At 32.1% G+C, this 20,277-nt stretch overlaps 2 protein-coding genes and 1 pseudogene across 2 annotated transcripts; 1 reads left to right on the top strand and 2 right to left on the bottom strand.

Moving 5' to 3' along the window:
• LOC18611440 lies at positions 306 to 7,414 on the top strand (annotated as a pseudogene).
• LOC18611439 (probable glycosyltransferase At5g03795) lies at positions 8,146 to 11,209 on the bottom strand. Its single transcript, XM_007047682.2, has 5 exons — positions 10,560 to 11,209; positions 10,149 to 10,435; positions 9,653 to 9,885; positions 8,510 to 8,667; positions 8,146 to 8,393 (listed from the first exon to the last, which is right to left on the bottom strand). The coding sequence occupies exons 1-5, from the start codon at positions 11,070 to 11,072 to the stop codon at positions 8,292 to 8,294; spliced, it is 1,293 nt and encodes a 430-aa protein (XP_007047744.2). The 5' UTR covers positions 11,073 to 11,209; the 3' UTR covers positions 8,146 to 8,291.
• Positions 16,979 to 20,219, bottom strand: LOC18611438 (uncharacterized tRNA/rRNA methyltransferase slr1673). Its single transcript, XM_007047681.2, has 4 exons — positions 19,766 to 20,219; positions 18,626 to 18,923; positions 17,920 to 17,970; positions 16,979 to 17,441 (listed from the first exon to the last, which is right to left on the bottom strand). The coding sequence occupies exons 1-4, from the start codon at positions 20,095 to 20,097 to the stop codon at positions 17,052 to 17,054; spliced, it is 1,071 nt and encodes a 356-aa protein (XP_007047743.2). The 5' UTR covers positions 20,098 to 20,219; the 3' UTR covers positions 16,979 to 17,051.

The raw sequence follows: 20,277 nt of genomic DNA, 5'->3' as shown, positions 1-20,277 counted from the left end.
TGAATTTCCTTATAGGCAAAGAAAGAGATGAGATGTACAAAGAGAAACTCACAAAGCTCAATTCCCACAACTACAAAATATTTGACATAAAAACAAAATTTTTAATCAACTATAAACTATAACATTGGTCCTACGCTTGCCCTCGTTTTCTGGATCGTTTCTGCGATGATTTTGCCTTTGAAAATGGCAGTCGTATAATCGCATGAAGTCGTATAATCGCATGAAGGACCGGACGTCTGAATCCCAAATTATTAAAGCTGTCATTTATATTTTGAACTTGTCCCGCAATCCAAAGACGGTATTCAATGATAACAAGCCGGCTAGCTTTTCAAGATACCTCCCTAACTCTGCCTTGTCCTATTACTGTCCACAAAAGAAATGCTTTTTCCTCGACGAAGCAAGATGCAAAAGCCAAGTCAGGTATAAATTCCTTCTATTGATTGTGGATGGTACATATATAAATGGTAATAGAGATTAATTGAACCACAAACACTTTGATTGAGGAGTTTATGGTGGATCAAACGCGGTTGGTTCACTAAGAATAAATCCAATTATCAAAGGTTAGATAATTTGGACCATACTCCCCACTTGTCAAATGATGTCAATGTGTATGGGATAATCAATATTCAATGCGCTGGTGATCAATGCTAGAATGGACCCCAAAAAATATTTAATGTTATTTTTGTGGAGGATGCGCCATAAATTCATAGCTTAGTATTGGTGTTTGCCTATTTGGTTGCCACGCCTCTTTCTTTAATTTATTAAATTAATTTTTTAAGAAAATGTAACTTTTCTTTTCTTTTTTAAATAATGAGGAATTTTGAAAAACACATAATTTTTTTAATCATAAAAATGGGAATTATCTTATGCTTTGAGAAGGAGATCTCAGTTTAATAATCTAAAATTACTAATTTTTTTCCTCTTTTCAACACAATAAGTACTACGAATCTCTATTCTAATCTCACTCCATTATTCCTATACTTGACGGCTTAAAAGCTCAATTTGATAGGTAGGAGAAGTGCTTTCTATCTTATCCTCTTTTGTCCTTGTTTATTCCCCGTAAGACAGCAACCATAGAGTATTTCTAATTATAAATGCATTCTTGGGGACCATCCAATGATCGGAATTGGCTTTTTATCAATGGAATCCGAGCACCTATATATATATAATGTAAAACCATAAGAAAATATTTTATGTGCTTTTTTTCTAAGAAAAATTGGAGGTTAGGAGCTCCAATCTTTCTTGTCTGACTTTGTTGTTAAAAAATGAAAAAGTTGGATTCTCAAAGGTTGGTTTGGATTATACCAAATAGGCTACAAATAATCCAAGGGAAAGATTAATTATTGTCTAGACAGGGAGTTTTTACAAGAGAGTGTCTTGTTGTCTAATTTGGTTTGAAATCACAAATAAGACATAAATGAAAAAGTTAAATAAGCATAAAGGAGGGTTTTTTTACGACCCTGTCTTATCCTCTGACTTGACCATTGGTTTCAGATGCTTTTTCCTATCTTAATGAGACAAATATTAAAGCACACTCTAATCACATCAACTTCGACTTAGGAGTTATGCTCTTTTGGATTTATCTACTTCATGTTTATCAAGTGAAGTTACTTTCCAAAATATTCCACCAATTTGAAATATTCGCAAAGTTTTTTAATTACTCCTAATTCATAATTAAGACATCGAGTTCTCTTTCATCACTTAAGAAAAGTAAGATACATAGACGCTTACTTGTTTAGTAAATAAAGCGGAACATACTTAACCAGATGTAGCTAGCTAGTTCAATTCTTCAATGCCAATGGAATGAGGCTAACAGCAGGCGGTGCAGACTGATCAGTCAATCGAGGGAGATAGGATTTTGAACACATTGACTTGGGATGGAAGGGCTGATAATTTCCCCAGAAGGAAGGCCCATGGTAATCCCAACCTAATTCAGGCCCTTGGAAGCCGAGGCAAATATGGTCCTTGGAGTCTACAGTACCTACAACAAATAGGCCTTTATATCACAATTAAGTATTTAAATCTTTATAAGACTTGAGTCGTTCCATAAATTATGTGTTGTGCATATTCTTTGATAATTTTAATTAATTATCAATCGATAGTTTCCAATGTAAAGGAGAACACTCAAGCTTCAATTCAAGCTGACACAGCAGTGCCTCTTGACTCACCAAGACTTCTTGATGCTATAGGGAGCTCAACAGCAGAAGTCTGCTGCACAACCACTAAGACCAAAGGCGGATACTCACACTTCAAACCAAGCTCACGCAGCAGTGCTTCATGACGTCAAATAGATAGCAGCTCCCGAGACTTCTTGAAGCAGCAGGCAGCTATAAACTGCAGAGGTCTGCTGCACAACTCCAAGACCTGCAGGCCTATGATCGAGAAGACTGTCAGACAGCAGTGACCAAGGCAGTATTCTCATACCAAATGCAACCAAATCTTATCCAATGTAAACAATTAAACACTTAGCCTTGTCCACACCGAACAGAACCTTATCAGTTAATTTGAATGAAAGTTATCTGCTCAAGACTTGAAGTTTCAAATTCAGACAGATTACTTGATCCCTTTATGTGTATAGCTTTAAATCTAAATGTAGATAAAACCAATCTGATCACTTTGTAGCTTGTGTACAAATATGTACACTACTGATCCATGAAAAACATGCAAGTCCCAAGCAATTATATCCTGTTATTTGTGTCTTTATATCCGAAAGTGTTATAAATAATTTAAATTGGTGAAACCTTTTTGACAGTTTTATACAAATTAGAGGCAGAAATATTGTCCAACACAAAAATAGATATAAAGAAAACGATTGTATAGTAAGTTAGTCGGATGCTGTGTGATTTAGAGATGAAGATGATCGAGTGAAAACATAAGCGTAAACCCAGATACCTATCAACCAAGACTTGGCTTAACGGGTATCATTATATGGTCCAAGATTCGAATTCCGGTTTTCTCTTAGATATTTTCATGCTTATATTGAAAAAAAAATAAAAACACATACAACTAATGTGATAGATATGATATCCAGATTTCATTGAAGCCTTTGCAACAACAGCATTAATATCAGTGTAAAAAATACATGAATTACAGAAATCAGAACAGGTCTCGATGAATATGTTACCTACAATATCTCGAAAAAGAATTGTACTGATTATAGCCATTCGCTTGGCCTAATCTGACAAAGAACGAATTGTACAAACACTCTCCCCAACCCCCAAAAAAAAAAATTATTCAGGATCTCAATCTGAAAATCAAAACAATCAAAATGGAGTAAAGAACAATATTGAACCTGCAGTCTAGACAAGTTGATCGATGTCATTGATGGTGCAAATATGTAAACATGCTGACATTAGACATGTTGACAACATTAACGTCATTGAGATGATCCGATTGATTGATAAAATTTGTGATAGATATTGTTTTTATTGAATTCTTTACCCCCAAACAATAATCTATCAGACAATGAATTTCTATCTGATGGAGAAGAAAGCATCTTCAGTCTAGTAACATCATTCCCGATAATTGACAGCTAGTTTTGTTTCCAAGGAGTAACATTATTTTGACGCAATGGTTTTTCATCATCACCCACGATCCTTGAGCTTTCTCCTTTTTAAATAGTTTCCTGATTGCTTTGCTGAAAGGAAACGTTTGATCATCTTTAAGTTTGAATAGAATTTAACACTTGTTTAGAATTCATTTTCTGCCTTTCTAAACTTGGTTCTAGTATCTTTTGAACTCTTTCAATTAATATTGGTCTTCAATTTGAAGTCTAAATAGAGAATTTGATAACTATTTGTTTATATCCGGTTCATGATGTCCAGATTAAAGAGGAGGAAAAGACACTAGAGGGAGAGTGAGAGCGACGACACGTGCATGAGAGAAATAAATGGGGAGAGAGAGAGAGGGGTGGGGGGATACGAGGACTGAAAAGTACAAACTGTACAATGAAAAGGGTAGTTGTTGAAATGGTGGTTGAAGTGATTTTTGCTTACTTATTATTATCATCGTAGGAAATGGAAAGAAAAAGACAGCAATAAAAACAACATGTTATGTTGTTGTTACATGCAAGAAATAATACATTGCCCAAATACGGTAAATGGCAGTCAATTGATAATGTCTGAAATCAAAGGATTCTGCTCACCTCTATCTTGAGAGTGCTTCTGACTTTGGATATAATTAAAAGTATCTTTTACTATTTATGTAATGATTTTTTTTAAATAATAATAAATTCACTTATATTTGAATATTTGATTCATTAATTAATATATAATTTTTTTACTTAAAAAATAAAATTTAAATCTTTTTTTCTTTAATTATAAAAAAATAATAATAACAAATTCACTTTAAAACATTTATTAATAAAATTCTTAACTAATAATTGTATATTCTTTAATGAGAAAGAGGACTCATCCACTCATCCACTTGATTAATAGAAATATCGTTAATTAATTCCACGGTTTTCAGCCAAAAATAATTCAACTCCAATGCTTCTTGATTTATCATTTTATTTAAATATTTCACTAAACTATTAAAAAATACAAAAGGCATAAATTTCTCCAGCGAAACATTTGTCAGAACATTGCAAGATGGAGTACCCAAAGGCCGGTCATTTACTGCCTTTGGATTCTGGCCGAGGTAGCTGTAACAGCTGCCGACATCCCATGAGGTTTGTAATATTTAATCGTATAGTAAAATATCATCCATTTAATGTAGCACCTTAGAAGTTTCTTTCTTTCAATTCGGACTTAAAATCTCTATCTTCCATTGATATGAACTAGAGCTGGAATTGCAAATCATTATATTTCCAAGCAAGAACTAATTTAAATATTTGGTTTATGGGTTTGAAGTGATAGGAACAGCATTTGCTCTTCAGATACTTTTCAAAGTACCCATGTGGGTTGGGGTACTTCTGGCAGGATTGAGTACTCTTCTCCTCCTTGGACTGCAACGATATGGTGTGAGTAGTAGAGAATTGAAGTAGTTAATTTACTGCAAGTCTTCTTTTTGTGTGTGTAAATAGTGTTTCGGACTGCAAAGCTAATTTTTCTTTGTGCTGTTATATATGCCAATGATAGATACGGAAGCTGGAAATTGTCATTGGTAGTCTAGTAGCTGTCGTTGGTGGCTGCTTCTTCAGTGTAATGGTGCGTGCCAGCCCCAGTGCAAAGGAGATTATGACTGGAATGTTTGTCCCTAAACTCAGCAGTGATCAAGCCACTAAAAACGCCATAGCTCTTCTAGAAGCTCTCATCGTGCCGTAATTTCTCAATAACATATTACTTCAGAGTTCTAGATTCTTATTTTTAGAGTAAACATGGTGGCATGCAGGATTTTGACGGGATTACTATAAGTTAGAACAGTTGCATCGCTTTCTTTGTCTTTTTTGAAATTTCAGGCACAACCCTTTCCTTCCGTCAGCATTGGTAATCTCAAGAAAAATCCCACACTCCTTTGAAGGCATCAGGATCAGGGTGGCTGACCAAAACCTTTTCCAATACCAGACTAATTTGAGATAATGACACTTAAAAATTCAGTAATCATAAGTCTAAATCCGTTTCTAATTCTCATAGAATGCAAGCAAGTACTTCCCGCTGGAAAGTGGGTTAGCCCTAGTTTTTGCGTTCCTCATCAATGTGGCACTCATATCCGTGACTGAAAGTGTTTGCTTCCATCCAAATTTATCCCCAGAGAACAGGACAGATTGCAAGAATATCACTCTAGACTCAGCAGTTTCTTTACTCAAGGTTAGATTTATGATTTATATGGAAGAGAAGAATGATTAAAAAGATAATGGAGTCCAAAATTGGCATTCATTCCAAGTCAGAGACGCAGGGGCGGCCCAATAAACTTAAAAAGGCTTAAATCGACTATCATATATTTTTTAAATAATTAATATAAATCATCAATCAAAATTTTTAATTTAAATAAATTAATTATCATATAAAATAAAAATAATATAATAATATGATAAAAATTATAAATTAAAATAAAAAATTTTGTAACTATTAAAACAATAATACTTAACTGTTGAATATTTATTATTAACCGTAAATAAGGCTCACAGTTTTATAAAAATAATAACATGACAAACTTTTTATTTATTTTTTGAAAGAAAATTGAATTTAAAAAAAAAAGAGCAAATGAGAAAAGAAGAATTTCAAAGTAGATATTATACATTGAAAAAAATAATTTATTTTATATAAAAAAAATAGTTGTTGAAATTTAGTAAATATGTTAATTGAAAATAGAAGAAATAAGTAAAAAAAAATTGTTGGATATGATTAAAAACATATGATTGGTAGTTGATTAGAAATAAGAGAAATAATTAATAATTAAAAATATTCTAAAAATTAAGAAATAATAAAAATTAAAATTTATTAAGCACATAATTAAAAATAAAAAATAAAAATTTAATTAATTATTAATTATTTTANTCATTTATTAAAAAATTAAGAAAATATATAATTTTATTAATTATTAATTTTTTTTATATAATTTTAAATTTTTATATATTTTTAATTTAATTAAATTATATTATAAAATTATAGTACCTTTTCAAATTTGGGGCCTTTTTAAATTGGCGGCCTAAAGCTTTTGCTTGGGTGGCTTTACCCAAGGGCCGGCCCTGCAGAGACGATATGACTAATTCACGTTTCATTCCACGATATGACGTATTCACGTTTTGCTTTGCTGATCTCCATAGAATGCTCTTGGAGACTGGAGTTCAAAACCATATGCCATATCTTTGCTAGCTTCTGGGCAGAGTTCAACTGTTACAGGACTATATGCTGGCCAATATATTATGCAGGTGCTTATTCAATCACTTATCTTATTTTGAAAGAAAGACAAATCTTAAATTGGCACTTCTTTTTTCCCCACGGGGTTTCCTCGGCATGAAAATGGAACTATGGTTGAGAAATTTAATCACAAGATTTATTGCCATTGCACCGAGTTTATTGGCTTGCATAATCGGCGGTTCTTCTGGGCCTGCAAGGCTCATCATCATTGCTTCTGTAATGTCAAACCGGAAAGAATTTGTTAAATCTTCTTTATTAAAGCAACTAGAAAACAGATATCGTGTTTGCCTGTCTTCAGATGATCTTATCATTTTAGCTACCATTTGCATGGGTACCTCTCCTTAGATTTACAAGCAGTGCAGCCAAGATGGGCTGCCATAAAAACTCTATTCCGGTGAGATTAATGAGTTCAAATACTGAAATATCTTTCTCCATTCCATGCCATAGCAGGAAAAGTTTTTCTGACAATACAGAAATTTCTCATTTATTTTTTCTGGTGGTTGAATAAGCAGGTTACCTTGATCACGTGGCTGTTTGTGACGGGGATTAACATGTACTTCATAAGCACAAGTTTCATGGGATGGACGAAAAACAATAATAGAACGGGCGATTAGGCCACATCAATCCTGGCAGGGATTGTTGTTATCCCAATAATGATGCTTTACACTACAAACTCTGTCATTTAAATAAAAAAATCATACACCAACTAATAAATCAAATGCTCAGATGCACTTAACACTGCAATGTTAGCATACTTGGCAATCAAAAAAGAGAGGACAGACTTGAGGATCAATGCCAGTGGAACTGCTACTAGCAGCACTGCTGGATCTCAGAGCGGTTCGATTCCCATGACCCAGCAGAGGCCTGATGAGATTGAGGATGCCATCGTTTGTGCATAATAAGTGTATGTATATATATGCACGCAAACACGCGTTTTATTACTCTCTCGTTAATTTATGATGCAAGACTTTTATGTACGTTGATTCTCTGTATTTCTAAGTAAGTTGGTAACTAATATAAGGTTGCTCAACATAGAATTCTACCTTGATAAAATAATAATAGTACTATTTCATGCTTTTCTTGTAGATTTATTTTCAGAAAAGCTAGAGTAGAAAAAGCACCTATACATTTAGTATGCAACTGAAAACCTACATAATCGTTACAGTATCTGGGCGAACAATCGGTCCGGAAGTTCATCCATAACCACAGATGTCTCAACAATCCAGTTTTGAGCTACACATGCCCTTGAAAGACATTGTGTCTTTGATGTAGCTCCAGTCAGTTCAAGTTAGCCAGTTTGCCAAACCTAAAGTTAAGCAGTACGTACTAAACGCAAAACAGAACATAAAGAACAAACAAATAACTGACATCTTTGGCACGTAATACTTAAGCAGTATGTACATAAAATACAAGCTTTTAGGTTGTTAGGAGGCAACCTTTTAGTGTATACAAAAGTGAAATGGAACTACATCCGTCAACAAATCAACAAAATTAGTATTTGATTACATGGTGGCGCAACCAAAGTTCATACATAACCATGTGGAATGCATCATACTTTATGGGTGGTGAATTCCATTGGAAGTGCTTCTGGACCTGATAAAACAAAGTCATAACAAATTATCATTTATCCACTGCAGGTAATTGTTGTTACATTGAACTTCAATTTTACAGAAAAATGATGAATCAGTTTTGCAAAGGAAGGCTCCTACCTTAACTAAGTTCTTATGAAGTGAAAAAAATTCCTCATCAGATATGTTCTTTAGGATCTGTTTGAGCTGGTACACATCACTCTCTTTAAGGACAACAGCAAATTTTCGCCAATCAAGAATGTCATTGAATGGCAGGTCATAATAGTTGGACAATATTACTGCAAGAAAACAAGCCAAATAGGTTAGAGGGAACATTTTTAATCATTCTTCTCCTTTTTTTCTTTTACTTTGTTGGAAGACGAAGAGGGGGGGGTGGGGCTTACAAGATAAACAAGTTAACAACATGGCAAAAATAACACCCTACCAAAAACATACAACTCAAAATGAGGAAATCTTACTGTTTCTTCAAACCCTTTAAAAAAGGAAAAGTTAAAGCCCCTACTCCAACCCAATTCTCAAGTTTCATAAATCTTCTTCCTGGAATAAAATTATTGATAAAAATTGATGTTCCTAGTGTTTCTGATAATTATGATACAAATCAGGGTAGTAAAGCAAGTCTTATGTCCAGAATTAGAGGGCATCAAAAACTAGTAGATAATTGATGCTGGCAATAAAACTAAATCAGTCTAAAGTTGAATCTAGCTCATTACTTATGATAGCCATGACTTTGAGAATCAACACTTAGATTATGCTGGGAAGCTAACTATATTCTGCACCATCTGTCACAGTAACAGAGATATTCCTAAGTTTTTATCTGAATAGGAATTTTATAAAATGTTTTCGTCTGCTCCACAAGGCGTGACTAAAAGATGCGCACCTCCTTAGATATGCCCAGCCTTTAGTAGCAATCCTAGCATTATATCTCTACAAATATATCCTAATTTCTTACCAGTTTTAGTCAGAATATCTCAGTTATCACTGGTATTTCAGCAGAGGTCATCTGTATCACAAAAAGGAAGTCTCATCACCTCCTCTACAGCAAATCAAAGAGCCAAACAAATAAACTTATTCTGTTTGTGTATTTGGTTTGAATTCCTCACTCCTGTTTGTATGTGTGGTTTTAAGTTCCTCCTACTTTTGTAGCCAGCCTAGTCCTATAACTTGGCAATTCACATGCATCGTTAAGCAAGCCATAAGCAACTAACAATATACAAGTTTCTAAATCCTCCAATGCAGCAGTCACAAGAAGTTGAGAATGCTTACCAGGAACACATCCATAATGGATTGAATCAGCTATGCGAGCACTGTTGACCTGAGAGCCACCAGGGCATATGCAAAATTTAGTTCTGTAAAACCTCTTCTGGTACACTAAATGTCCAGTAGCCCTACTTATTCTATTATTCGAAATGTCAAGTTCGGTATCATTCTCCCACACACGAGCCAGTATAACTCTAATCTTTGAGTTCCGATGTCCAGCCCAAAAACCAAGCCTTGTCCTGCAAAGAATGCTTCTAGTTAGCATGAAGCTACAGACTTATATTCCTGATCTTTATAAGAAAGGGTTTTGTTAAATAGTGTCTATGATTTTGTTAACTAGAGCTACTTTAAGAAATGTTTCTTCATTTACTGTCACATTTGGAACAAACTATAAAACCTTTCTATAAATATGACCAATGCCAATATGCACACATTAACATTTTCCTTTAACAAACTATTTATGCATTACAATCGAACAAAAATGAAAAACACAGATTTTTACCTATTTTCTACATCATTTCCACCAGCCGGAAGAGCAAATGGCTGCAAAACTTGAGGAAGTGCAACATCTTTATGCGGAATGAATCCAACATCATAGCTCGGAGAACAAACCACACGAATCGCATTCTTTACTAGAAATGGAACTCCTTCCGTTGCCCTAACACCCACATCATGACAAGTAACGAAGAAATGATCGGCACCCAGGGTTCTGTTCCAATAAGGATACTTCCCTATCAAACTATCTAGATAGTTCTGAACAATTATAGTCATATTCTCATAAGAAGTGCCCTGCATCAATTGTCATAACAAAAATAAGTTACAAATTTAACTGATATCTGTAGATCTAATCTCGCTTTTTTTTATAAAAAAAAAACATAATTTTAATCAGAAGTTCTTTTTTTTTTTGGGTTACCTTGCCTCGCATTTTGTGACAAGAAATTGGGATAAAAAAGAGGTGAGCTTGATCTGGATAGTCCGTACGAAACCGACTCTCACGAATATTCTGGAAAAAATAACCTTCGCTGGCGTATTTACCCGTGAGTTTCCGGGGAGTTTGATAAAAAGTTTTAGGATCACCATCGGGGTAAATGTAAACCTTGAATTTCCTCTCCATTTCTTTGAAATTCAACTTGAAAAGCTTCGGCGAATGGTAAATATCGGTAAACAACTCGTCGTTGTCGTCATCTTTACCTTTATCGACATTGTTTTCTTCTCTGTCAGCGACTTTACGCGCGAAGGGAATGGTAGCAGTGGCAGAGGGGAGGAGAGTAAGCTGAGGAGTGGGAGGGGAGAGGGGGAGAGGAGGACGAAGGGATTTGAAGGAGAAGTAAGTGAAGGAAATGAGGGTGACAATGGAGAGAGTGAGGATGGATCCTTTAAGAGAAAACAGCTGAGATTGCTGCAACTGTTGCTTTCCGACTATCATCGCCTGTCGATTGCGGTGGATTCCGGCGACGATGGAGGATTCAAAGACCAGGAGTCGAGGAGGGATTTGAGTGATGGAGAGATTGGAAGGAGAAAAAGGAGGGATTTTTTAATTGTTTCTTGCTTTATTGGACTGTATGTATCTACTAACTCTAAATATCACTGCCGTCCGTTCAATTCATTTGTAATTTACGAATAAGATATTTTCTCTGAATATTTTTTTTTATAATTATTTGTTTAAGTTATATTTTTATAACACACGATCTTCTAATCTTTTAAATTTAAATTTTATTTTCCTCATCTTCAAGCTTCAATCCAATTTCAATAATTGATTTCGATTTCTGATTTTAGCAAATCAAGTTTTAGTATTTTTTTTTTCATCCTCTCACAAAGGTTTGTTTTTTTTTTTATTTTTGATTTTAAAAAATCAAGTGACTTGATATTTTTTTAGTATTTTTATTCTCTAAAATCAATTTTAATATGAATTTTGCTATTATGTAGTACATATTATATTTTGTCCCTTGATATTAATGAAAAATTATAATATCTATTTTCTGAAGTGAATGTAACAGACAAGTTATTAATAAAAAATTATAAATTCGTCTATTTCTTGAAGTGAATGTGACATCATTTAATAATTATGGTTATAATCATTAATCTATTTATTCTCTGAAGTGAATACCACATCATTGAATAATTATGATCATAGACATAAAAGAGGTCGTCATAATAATTTACATTATCACTATTTTAATAAAGAATAATTTTACAACCAAAATATGGATAATTTTGTCACTATAAGTGAATGGACACCTTCACCCACTAACCCACAAGAAGTGGATAACTCATTAAAAGTGAATAAATACTTATAACCCACAAAACGAATAAATACTTTCAACCCACCAGAAGTGAATGAATAATGAAAAGACAAAAAATGGAAAAAATAAAAAGAATATAGAAAACGTACTTACCATTGGTCGTGTACCTATTATATTTCTTAAACTTTATCAAGTATCATTGAAACTTAAAACATCTTGTGATGATTTTAACTATGGCCAAGTTGATATAGTACATCAAGATGTTTGTCTACCCAGAAAGAGGAATTGATTATATGATTGGCAATGGAAATATCCATTGTTGATTTTCTTATGCTGAAAAATGAATTGATCATTTGATTGATAATAGAAATATCCAAAAATAAACTTAATAGTAATTGATATATTTTAGTATAATTATATTATGAAGATGCTGAAATATGTTCTTATTATAACGAAAAAAACCAATGTCAATTCAATATCTGATAGTATAAGATTAATTGAAAGCTCCGAAAGAATTAATATTTTACTACCTCTAGGAATAAAGTTTATAATAGAATATGTATTATTTTCTATTAAGTCTCAAAGAAGTTTATTGAGTTTTAAAGATATTCAGACAATGAATGTTGAGACAATGAATGAAAGAGATATTTAATACCTCTATATTACATATATTATCTCAAGTAGAAGGTGTGTGTTAAAAAAAATTACTCACTTTGTTATCTGGATTAAACTACACAAATATTAGAATAATTGAAACTCATGGTAAACCAGAAATTTACTAATGATTTTAATGTTTAGCATGACCGATTAGACTATCTTGGATCAATAATGATGCAAAATATTATTAATAATTAATATGATCATTCATTAAAAAAATAGAAAATTTTTCAATCCAATGAAATACTAATGTTGCTTGCTCTCAAGGTAAATAAATTATAAGGCTATTGCTAGCTAAAGTTGAAATTGAATTCCCTATGTTTTTAAAACATATTCAGGGTTATATGTGGATTCATGCATCCACCATATGAACCATTTAGATATTTTATGATTTTAATAGGTGCATCAACTAGATGGTTACATGTGTGCTTATTATCAACTTGCAATTTGATATTTACAAGATTAATTGCTCAAATAATTTGTTTGGAAGCACATTTTCTAATTATGTAATCAAGACAATTTGTCTAGACAATGTTGGTGAATTTACATATCGAGCCTTGAATATTGCATATTAGTTGGAACAATTGTTGAAGAACCTATTGTTTATATTTATACACAAAACGATCTAGCAGAATCGTTTATTAAACATTTCAAACTGATTGCAATGCCATTACTTATGAAATTTAAACTCTCAATTTTTGTTTGGGGGCATGCCATTTTAGATACAACAGCATTTGTATGCATTAGGCCAAACGAGTTATCATAAATTCTCTCCTATACAATTAGTTTATAATCACGAGCCAAATATTTTTCATATAAAAATTGTGCGGTATATGTTCCAATTACTCCACCACAAAGCACAACGATGAGCTCTCAAAGGAGATTAGAAATATATGTTGGGTATGAATCTCCACCTATAATTAAATATCTAGAACCTTCAATAAGAGATTTATTCACTACAAGGTTTACTGATTGTCATTTTTATAAAACAAGTTTTTCAACATTAGGAAAAGAAAATAAGCAACTAGAAAAAAAAATATCTTGCAATAAATTATCATTATCTAGTTTTGATCCTCATACAAACCAATGTGAGCAAGAAGTTCAAAAGATAATTCTTTTGTAAAATATAATAAATCAGTTACCAGAGGTATTTACTAACTTAAAGAGAATAATTAAATCTTATATATCAGCTACAAATGCTCATATTAGTATTGATATCCCTACAGGACAAGGCATGCTAGAAGCATGGAGACCAATTAGTTCCAAAAATAAAATCTTAAAAAAATGAGCAAATATTCAAGATGGTTAAAATGAGAAAATAAAAACTCAAAAAAAACCCCTGACATAAGTGATAAAAATTAAAAAAAAAACAGGTACCTGAAATCATTGAAAATAAAGGGATCTCAATCAATTATGTCATGATGGAAAAAAATATAACTGGATTAAAATAAATGTCGAAGATATTTTGTATATAATATATAACGTAATATTATGAAAGAAAATGAAGATTTTGTACCTACATCTGTGAAGAATGTAGACATAAAAATGATTGGCTAATATGGAAAGACACGATTAAAGTCAAGTTGAATTCACTTGCAAAACATGAAGTTTTTGAACCTGTAGTCCATACGTCAAATGGTGTAAAATCAGTGAGACATAAATGAGTATTTGTGCGAATACGAAATGAGAAAAATAAGATTATGAGATATAAAGTACGGCTTGTCACACAAGGTTTTATCCAAAGATCTGATTTTGAATATAAAGAGATATATTCTCTGTAGTGGATGCAATTACAATTTTATAATAACTAGTTTGGCAATATATGAGAAGATTGAAATGCGTATAATAAATGTAATTACATCCTATTTATAAAACTCATTTAATATCAATATCTATATGAAAAATCTTGAAGGATTTAAGTTACCTGAATCATAAAATTTGAATTCTCAAAAAATTTATTTAATCAAATTAAATAAATCTTTATATAGATTAAAATAATCCAGACGCATGTGGTATAATCACATTAGTAAATATTTATTGAAAGAAAGCTATAAAAATGATCCTATATGCCCATATGTTTTTATAAAAAGATTCAGATATGAATTTGTGATAATTACTGTTTATATTGATGAACCAAATATTATTGAAACTTCTGAAGAGTTATAAAAAATCGTGGATTGCTTAAAGAGAGAATTTGTAATGAAAGATTTTAGAAAAATAAAGTTTTGTTTAAGTCTTCAGATTAAGTACTTAATAAATGAAATTTTTGTTCATCAATCTAATTATATAGGAAAAGTGTTAAAATGAATTTATACAGACAAAACATATTTGTTGAGTTCATCAATGATTGTAAGGTCTCTAGATGTGAAAAAAAAAATCTTTTCCGACTTCATGAGGATAATGAAGAACTTATTAGTCCTGAAGTATCGTATCTTATTATAATTGAAGTATTGATGTATCTTGCTAGCAATACATAACTTGATATATAATTTGCTGTGAATTTATTAATAAGATATAGTTATTCTCTAACTCAAAGATATTAGAATGGAATTAAACATATGCTTCAATATCTCTTAGGAACAATGACGTGGGCTTATATTATTTAAATGTATCAAAATTAAATTTTATTGATTATGCAAATGCAATATATTTATCTGATCCACACAAAACTCGATCCTGAATAAGTTACTTGTTCACATAGGGAGGTACGGCTATTTCATGACGTTTTATAAAACAAACTATAATTGTTAATTTTTCTAACCATGCAGAAATTGTAACAACTCATGAGGCAAGTTGTGAATATGTTTGGTTAAGATCTGTAACTCAACATCTTCGTGAAACGTGTGGCTTGTCAACTAAGAAGGAAATGCTAACAACATTATATGATGACAATACTGCTAGCATAGACAGTTAAAGGAAGGATACGTTAAAGGTTATAAGACAAATCATATTTCGTCAAAATTATTCACTCATGTGCTTAAAAAAAAGGTGATATTAATGTTCAACAAATTCGTTCAAGTAACAATCTAGCAGATTTGTTTACTAAAGCTCTTCCTATTGCAACATTTGAAAAGTTGGTACAAAAGATCGAAATGTACTGTTTTGAAGATATTAAATAATGTAGTCATCAGGAGAAGTAAAATATGCACTGTGCTATTTTCCTTCATCAGAGTTTTTACCATTGGATTTTTCTTGATAAAGTTTTTAATAAGACAATATTTCAAAAGCGTATTTTTAAAAAGAATTATGTACTCTTTTTCCTTCACTTGAATTTTTTTCTATGAGATTTTTTTCTTGTAAGGTTTTAACGAGACATATTCTTGATACAATGGATATTTAAGGGAAGTGTTATGAATATTTTTGTGAATATCTATTTATACTATATATATTTAGATTTAGACGTAAATTAGATTAGATGAAGATTAAGATTTAATTAATCCATCTAATCTCTTAGTATTATCTTCATATTGTAAATTCAATCTAGATAAAAAGTTATTAGCCTATAAATAGACCTTTTCAATTCGTATGTAGATACACTTGAATAAAATCTTTTCTCTCTAAATACTTTCTGTTATGTTTCTCTTATAGTTGTTCTTTTAAGTTATTTTTTCATAAAAAAAAAGCTAAGTTGGCTAACAACACTAACTATTTTTTATTAGTCCAATGTAGACTTATTTTTCTTACTATTTACTTTACCTAAAACATTGTTTTTAATCCGAATAAAAATTCCACATCATCATTTAACTTTTTTTTAATTTATTTTTTAAAAAATCACTAAGTTTATAATTTTTTTATATTTACTCAAATTTTAAAAATTCCACATTGATTATTTTAACTCCTTTTTGAATGTATTTTTTAAAAATCAATAAGTTTATAATTTTTTATTGTATTTGCTCAAATTCTAAAGGTATGGTGTAAAAATACAACCAAAATTATATCCATTAATAGATTATTAATAAATTTAAGACATGATGTTTAAAAAAAAATTTAAATTATTTAAATAACTTATTGTTATTTTTACATTCAATTAAGTTTTTATATATTTTTTTAAATTAAATAAATTCTTATGACCAATAAATAATTAATTATCATTAGTTAAGATGTTACTTTTCATTTTTATACCCATATAATAATGATATGAATGGTAAAAATATCACATAATTATATTATAATCTATTATATATTATGTAAAATATCACATCAATGTAATGTGATATAAAATAACAAATAATATTTTAACTAATAACAATTAATCAAACATTAATTATAAAGACCTATATGATTTAAAATAAAAATAAATGATCTTGATTGAATGTAATAAAAAAATAAAAATTTATTTAAAATTTTCTAAATAATTCAAAGATTTTTTTTAGATATTAAATATAAATCCATTTATAATTTTAACTTATAAATAGGGACAGGTGTACCGAACTGAAGAAATCTTCATCGGAGGGAGGATCAGACATTCAGAATTAATGAAATTCATGAGAACTTGATTTCAATCTCTAGTTCTTAGGCTGTAACATATACAAGAAAATCCCGCCAGCAACAGAAACGTTGAGAGATTCAAATTCTCCTGCCATAGGAATCCTCACAAGCTCACATTCCTGCTGAGCTTTCTCTGAAAGGCCACGCCCTTCACTTCCCAAAACCAAGCATAATGGAACATGCGCTAAAGAATGTACAAACTCTTGAGATAGTGAAGACACCTTTTCTGTTTTCCCATCACTGTCTGGGTGGCCAGCTAGCATCTTCATATTGAATGTATCTTTCAGGGTTTCAAGATGGTACCAACTGCCCGAAACTATAGGCAGCTGAAAGCAGGCTCCCCGGCTTGCTCTAAGTGCCTTTTCATTGAATGGATCACAACAACCAGGAAGAAGAAATATACCTCCCTGTTGGATATTGATCATAATATCAGAACCCTTTGGAATAATGGAACGTGGACATTGAAATAGAGAAAAGAATATCTAACTATGATTAACAAATCGTTAGGAAGTCCCATAAGTGCAACCTATTGATTCTTGGTTCAAACAGCTGAGTGAAATACCCCATTACAATTTTTGCCTGTAAACAAATAGCATGTTTACACACAAGCTTGTCACTCTAGATGATACATCTACAATCTACCTAAAATGTATAAAACATTGCACATGAGTGGATTCATGCCGCATCACCCTAAAGTTTCAAAACGGTCATTGACAGCTATAAGAGAATTGTTATTTAATGAACTTACACACATGAATTGTGATAAGAGTGTCAGTAAAGCATGCGTGTCTATGAGAATTTGATAAATAAATAGGAAACTGTTGAAGATGAGAAGCAAACAGTAAAGAAAAGAAATAACTTCATGTTTAAAATTTTATTCCTCACCCATCGAAAGGCCATAGCTGATCTGAGTAACGTGCCAAGGTTACCAGGGTCCTGCAGGGATCAATTTCTTATGAATTAGAGATCCATATGTCCAGAAGATTCCTCAAATTAAATGCCTGCAGTTATAGCTTTGGGATTAAATGGTGTTGCACCATTACATCTTCGAATCAATATGAATATCAAGCATTAAAGAGAACTAAATGTTTTCCAGTCATAACACATCAAAGGAAAACAAAACCAAAGACTTCTAATACATTCCTGTCCTTTGCCATTCAATGCATTTGATACGTTAGTTGCACCAGATGTTCAGCCTACAACTGTTTATGTGTTTTTAGTTGACATTACAACATAGAAAGTACTTAATCAAGTTCCAGCAGATATCACATGACAAAGTTTTTGACAGAAAACTTTGCCAAGCACATGAGGGAACCAACCCAAAGAATAACTTTCACGGTCATATGATTTCCTCTAGGTGCTTCTAAAAAGATATTAGAACAACTACTTCAATGTTCTGTAAAATTTTATAGAGACAGCAGACAAGAACAACAACTGCAACTTCATGTTCTTTCAGAAATGTTGAGAAACCTATAGGGAACTATGATTTTAAATCATAAAGCAAGATTCTAGAAAGGGAGCGGGGTGGAATCAACAGGAACCTCAGAAAAAGGGACAAAAGAAAACTGCATGGAAAAAGTTTGAGAATCACCTGAATGCCATCAAGGACTAAAATTCGATGTGTGGATGGGAACCAACTTTGACAATCTGAATTATTTAGATCAACATCCAAATTTAAGAAACTGGTAGGGAACCTCATTATAGCAATCGCTTCAATAGATTCAGCTGATTGCACCCCAGAAAGTTTTTTCATCACCATAGAGCTTACATGCACAACATGAACAGAGTGTTTATCCAGTCCTTCGGGAATTTTAGCTTTGTCAAGCAGCAGCAAACAATCCATTCCAACAATTTGCTCTTGTGACGAATCCTGATACCTGTATACTTCCCTGAAAAGGTTGAATGTAACAACTCTTTGTTTAGCCCAGGCAGATGGAACCCTTGGAACAGAAAGTAAATAACAACGATAACAATGCCATCTACCAAACAATATACTTTACATGTCTGACTTCATCCTAATCTTGTTGAAGTCTCCAAAGTTGGATAATAAGCAAGGTGACTTGTAGGGAAAAAGGAAATTCAAATGAGGTACTAATTTTAATAACTCAAAAGTCAAATGGTCTACAAGGTCTACATTGTAGTGAATAAAAGAAATCATTGAAAGCTCTCTTACAGCAAGAACCGAAGCCATGGACAAGTTCTATGACTTATAGCAACTTTTTAAATAATCATCAAAAAAATGACAACAAACAATAGCCCACCGCACCCCACATATGGCCATGAGCTGATTAGCATTTTGATAAGCAGAAGGAACAGCTAGAGTTTCAAACAATTAACATAAACTGCAGAAAAACTTGGATAAGAGAGCTCTAACATGAGTATCGAGGTGACCCCTGAAAATGCCATTATCTGAAAGAGGTCCCACAAATAACAAGAATTATAAGCAAATACATCATATGTTATACAATAGGGATTTTTTTAGGGAAGAATGAAAGAAAGGTTTCACTAACGAGCATACTAACGAAGCAAAATAACTTTTAATCCTTCAAAATACTGATGTGTGAACTACTATTTAGTTCTTTTTTTCTGTGCTTCTTTTTCCACTTCTAAGTAAGTAACTGAACTACCGTAGCGCAAATAGCATAAAATAAAAGAAACCCATTTGCGGTTTTGTGCAGTTAAACTGAAAATTCAAAGAGACCCAAAGCTAGAATTTGAATAGAAAGGTTACCTGAGAGGAGTAGTGCCAACAACAAGAGCAGAAGCATGAGAGTGGCGATAAGAAGAGCTGCTCTTGAGCTTAAGACAGTGTTTGATAAATGGGTTTGACGTGCTTGTAATTGATTTAACATGGGATGGCAATGTAAATTTCATTAACCAGGAACCACCACCATTATCAATCTTATCATCACCTTCAATATCGTCGAATCTGTTGTCAAGAGACTTTCTTTGAACTTGGGTCTTTGTTTTAGTGATTGAAAGATTGGGTACTTGGTTTAGTCGTTTGAGCTGTGGAGGATAACCAATACTAGCTTGTACCCAAGGTTCGTATGCGCATATCATTCTTTCTCTCTTATCTATGGAGTCTGGAATTTCCTCTTCAGAGAAGTATAATTTATAAATATCTGTGCACCCAAGAAAGGGAAGAGGGGAGGAGGGGTAATTACAAGACCAGCCTCCCACCTAGTTTCATTTTCCTCTCTTTTCCTTTCTTTTCTCTTTAAAACTAGTAAAAAAACGTAA

Source organism: Theobroma cacao, chromosome 1 (genome assembly GCF_000208745.1).
Source record: "Theobroma cacao cultivar B97-61/B2 chromosome 1, Criollo_cocoa_genome_V2, whole genome shotgun sequence".
NCBI classification, from domain to species: domain Eukaryota; kingdom Viridiplantae; phylum Streptophyta; class Magnoliopsida; order Malvales; family Malvaceae; genus Theobroma; species Theobroma cacao.
This window is presented reverse-complemented; position numbering and strand designations above follow the sequence as displayed.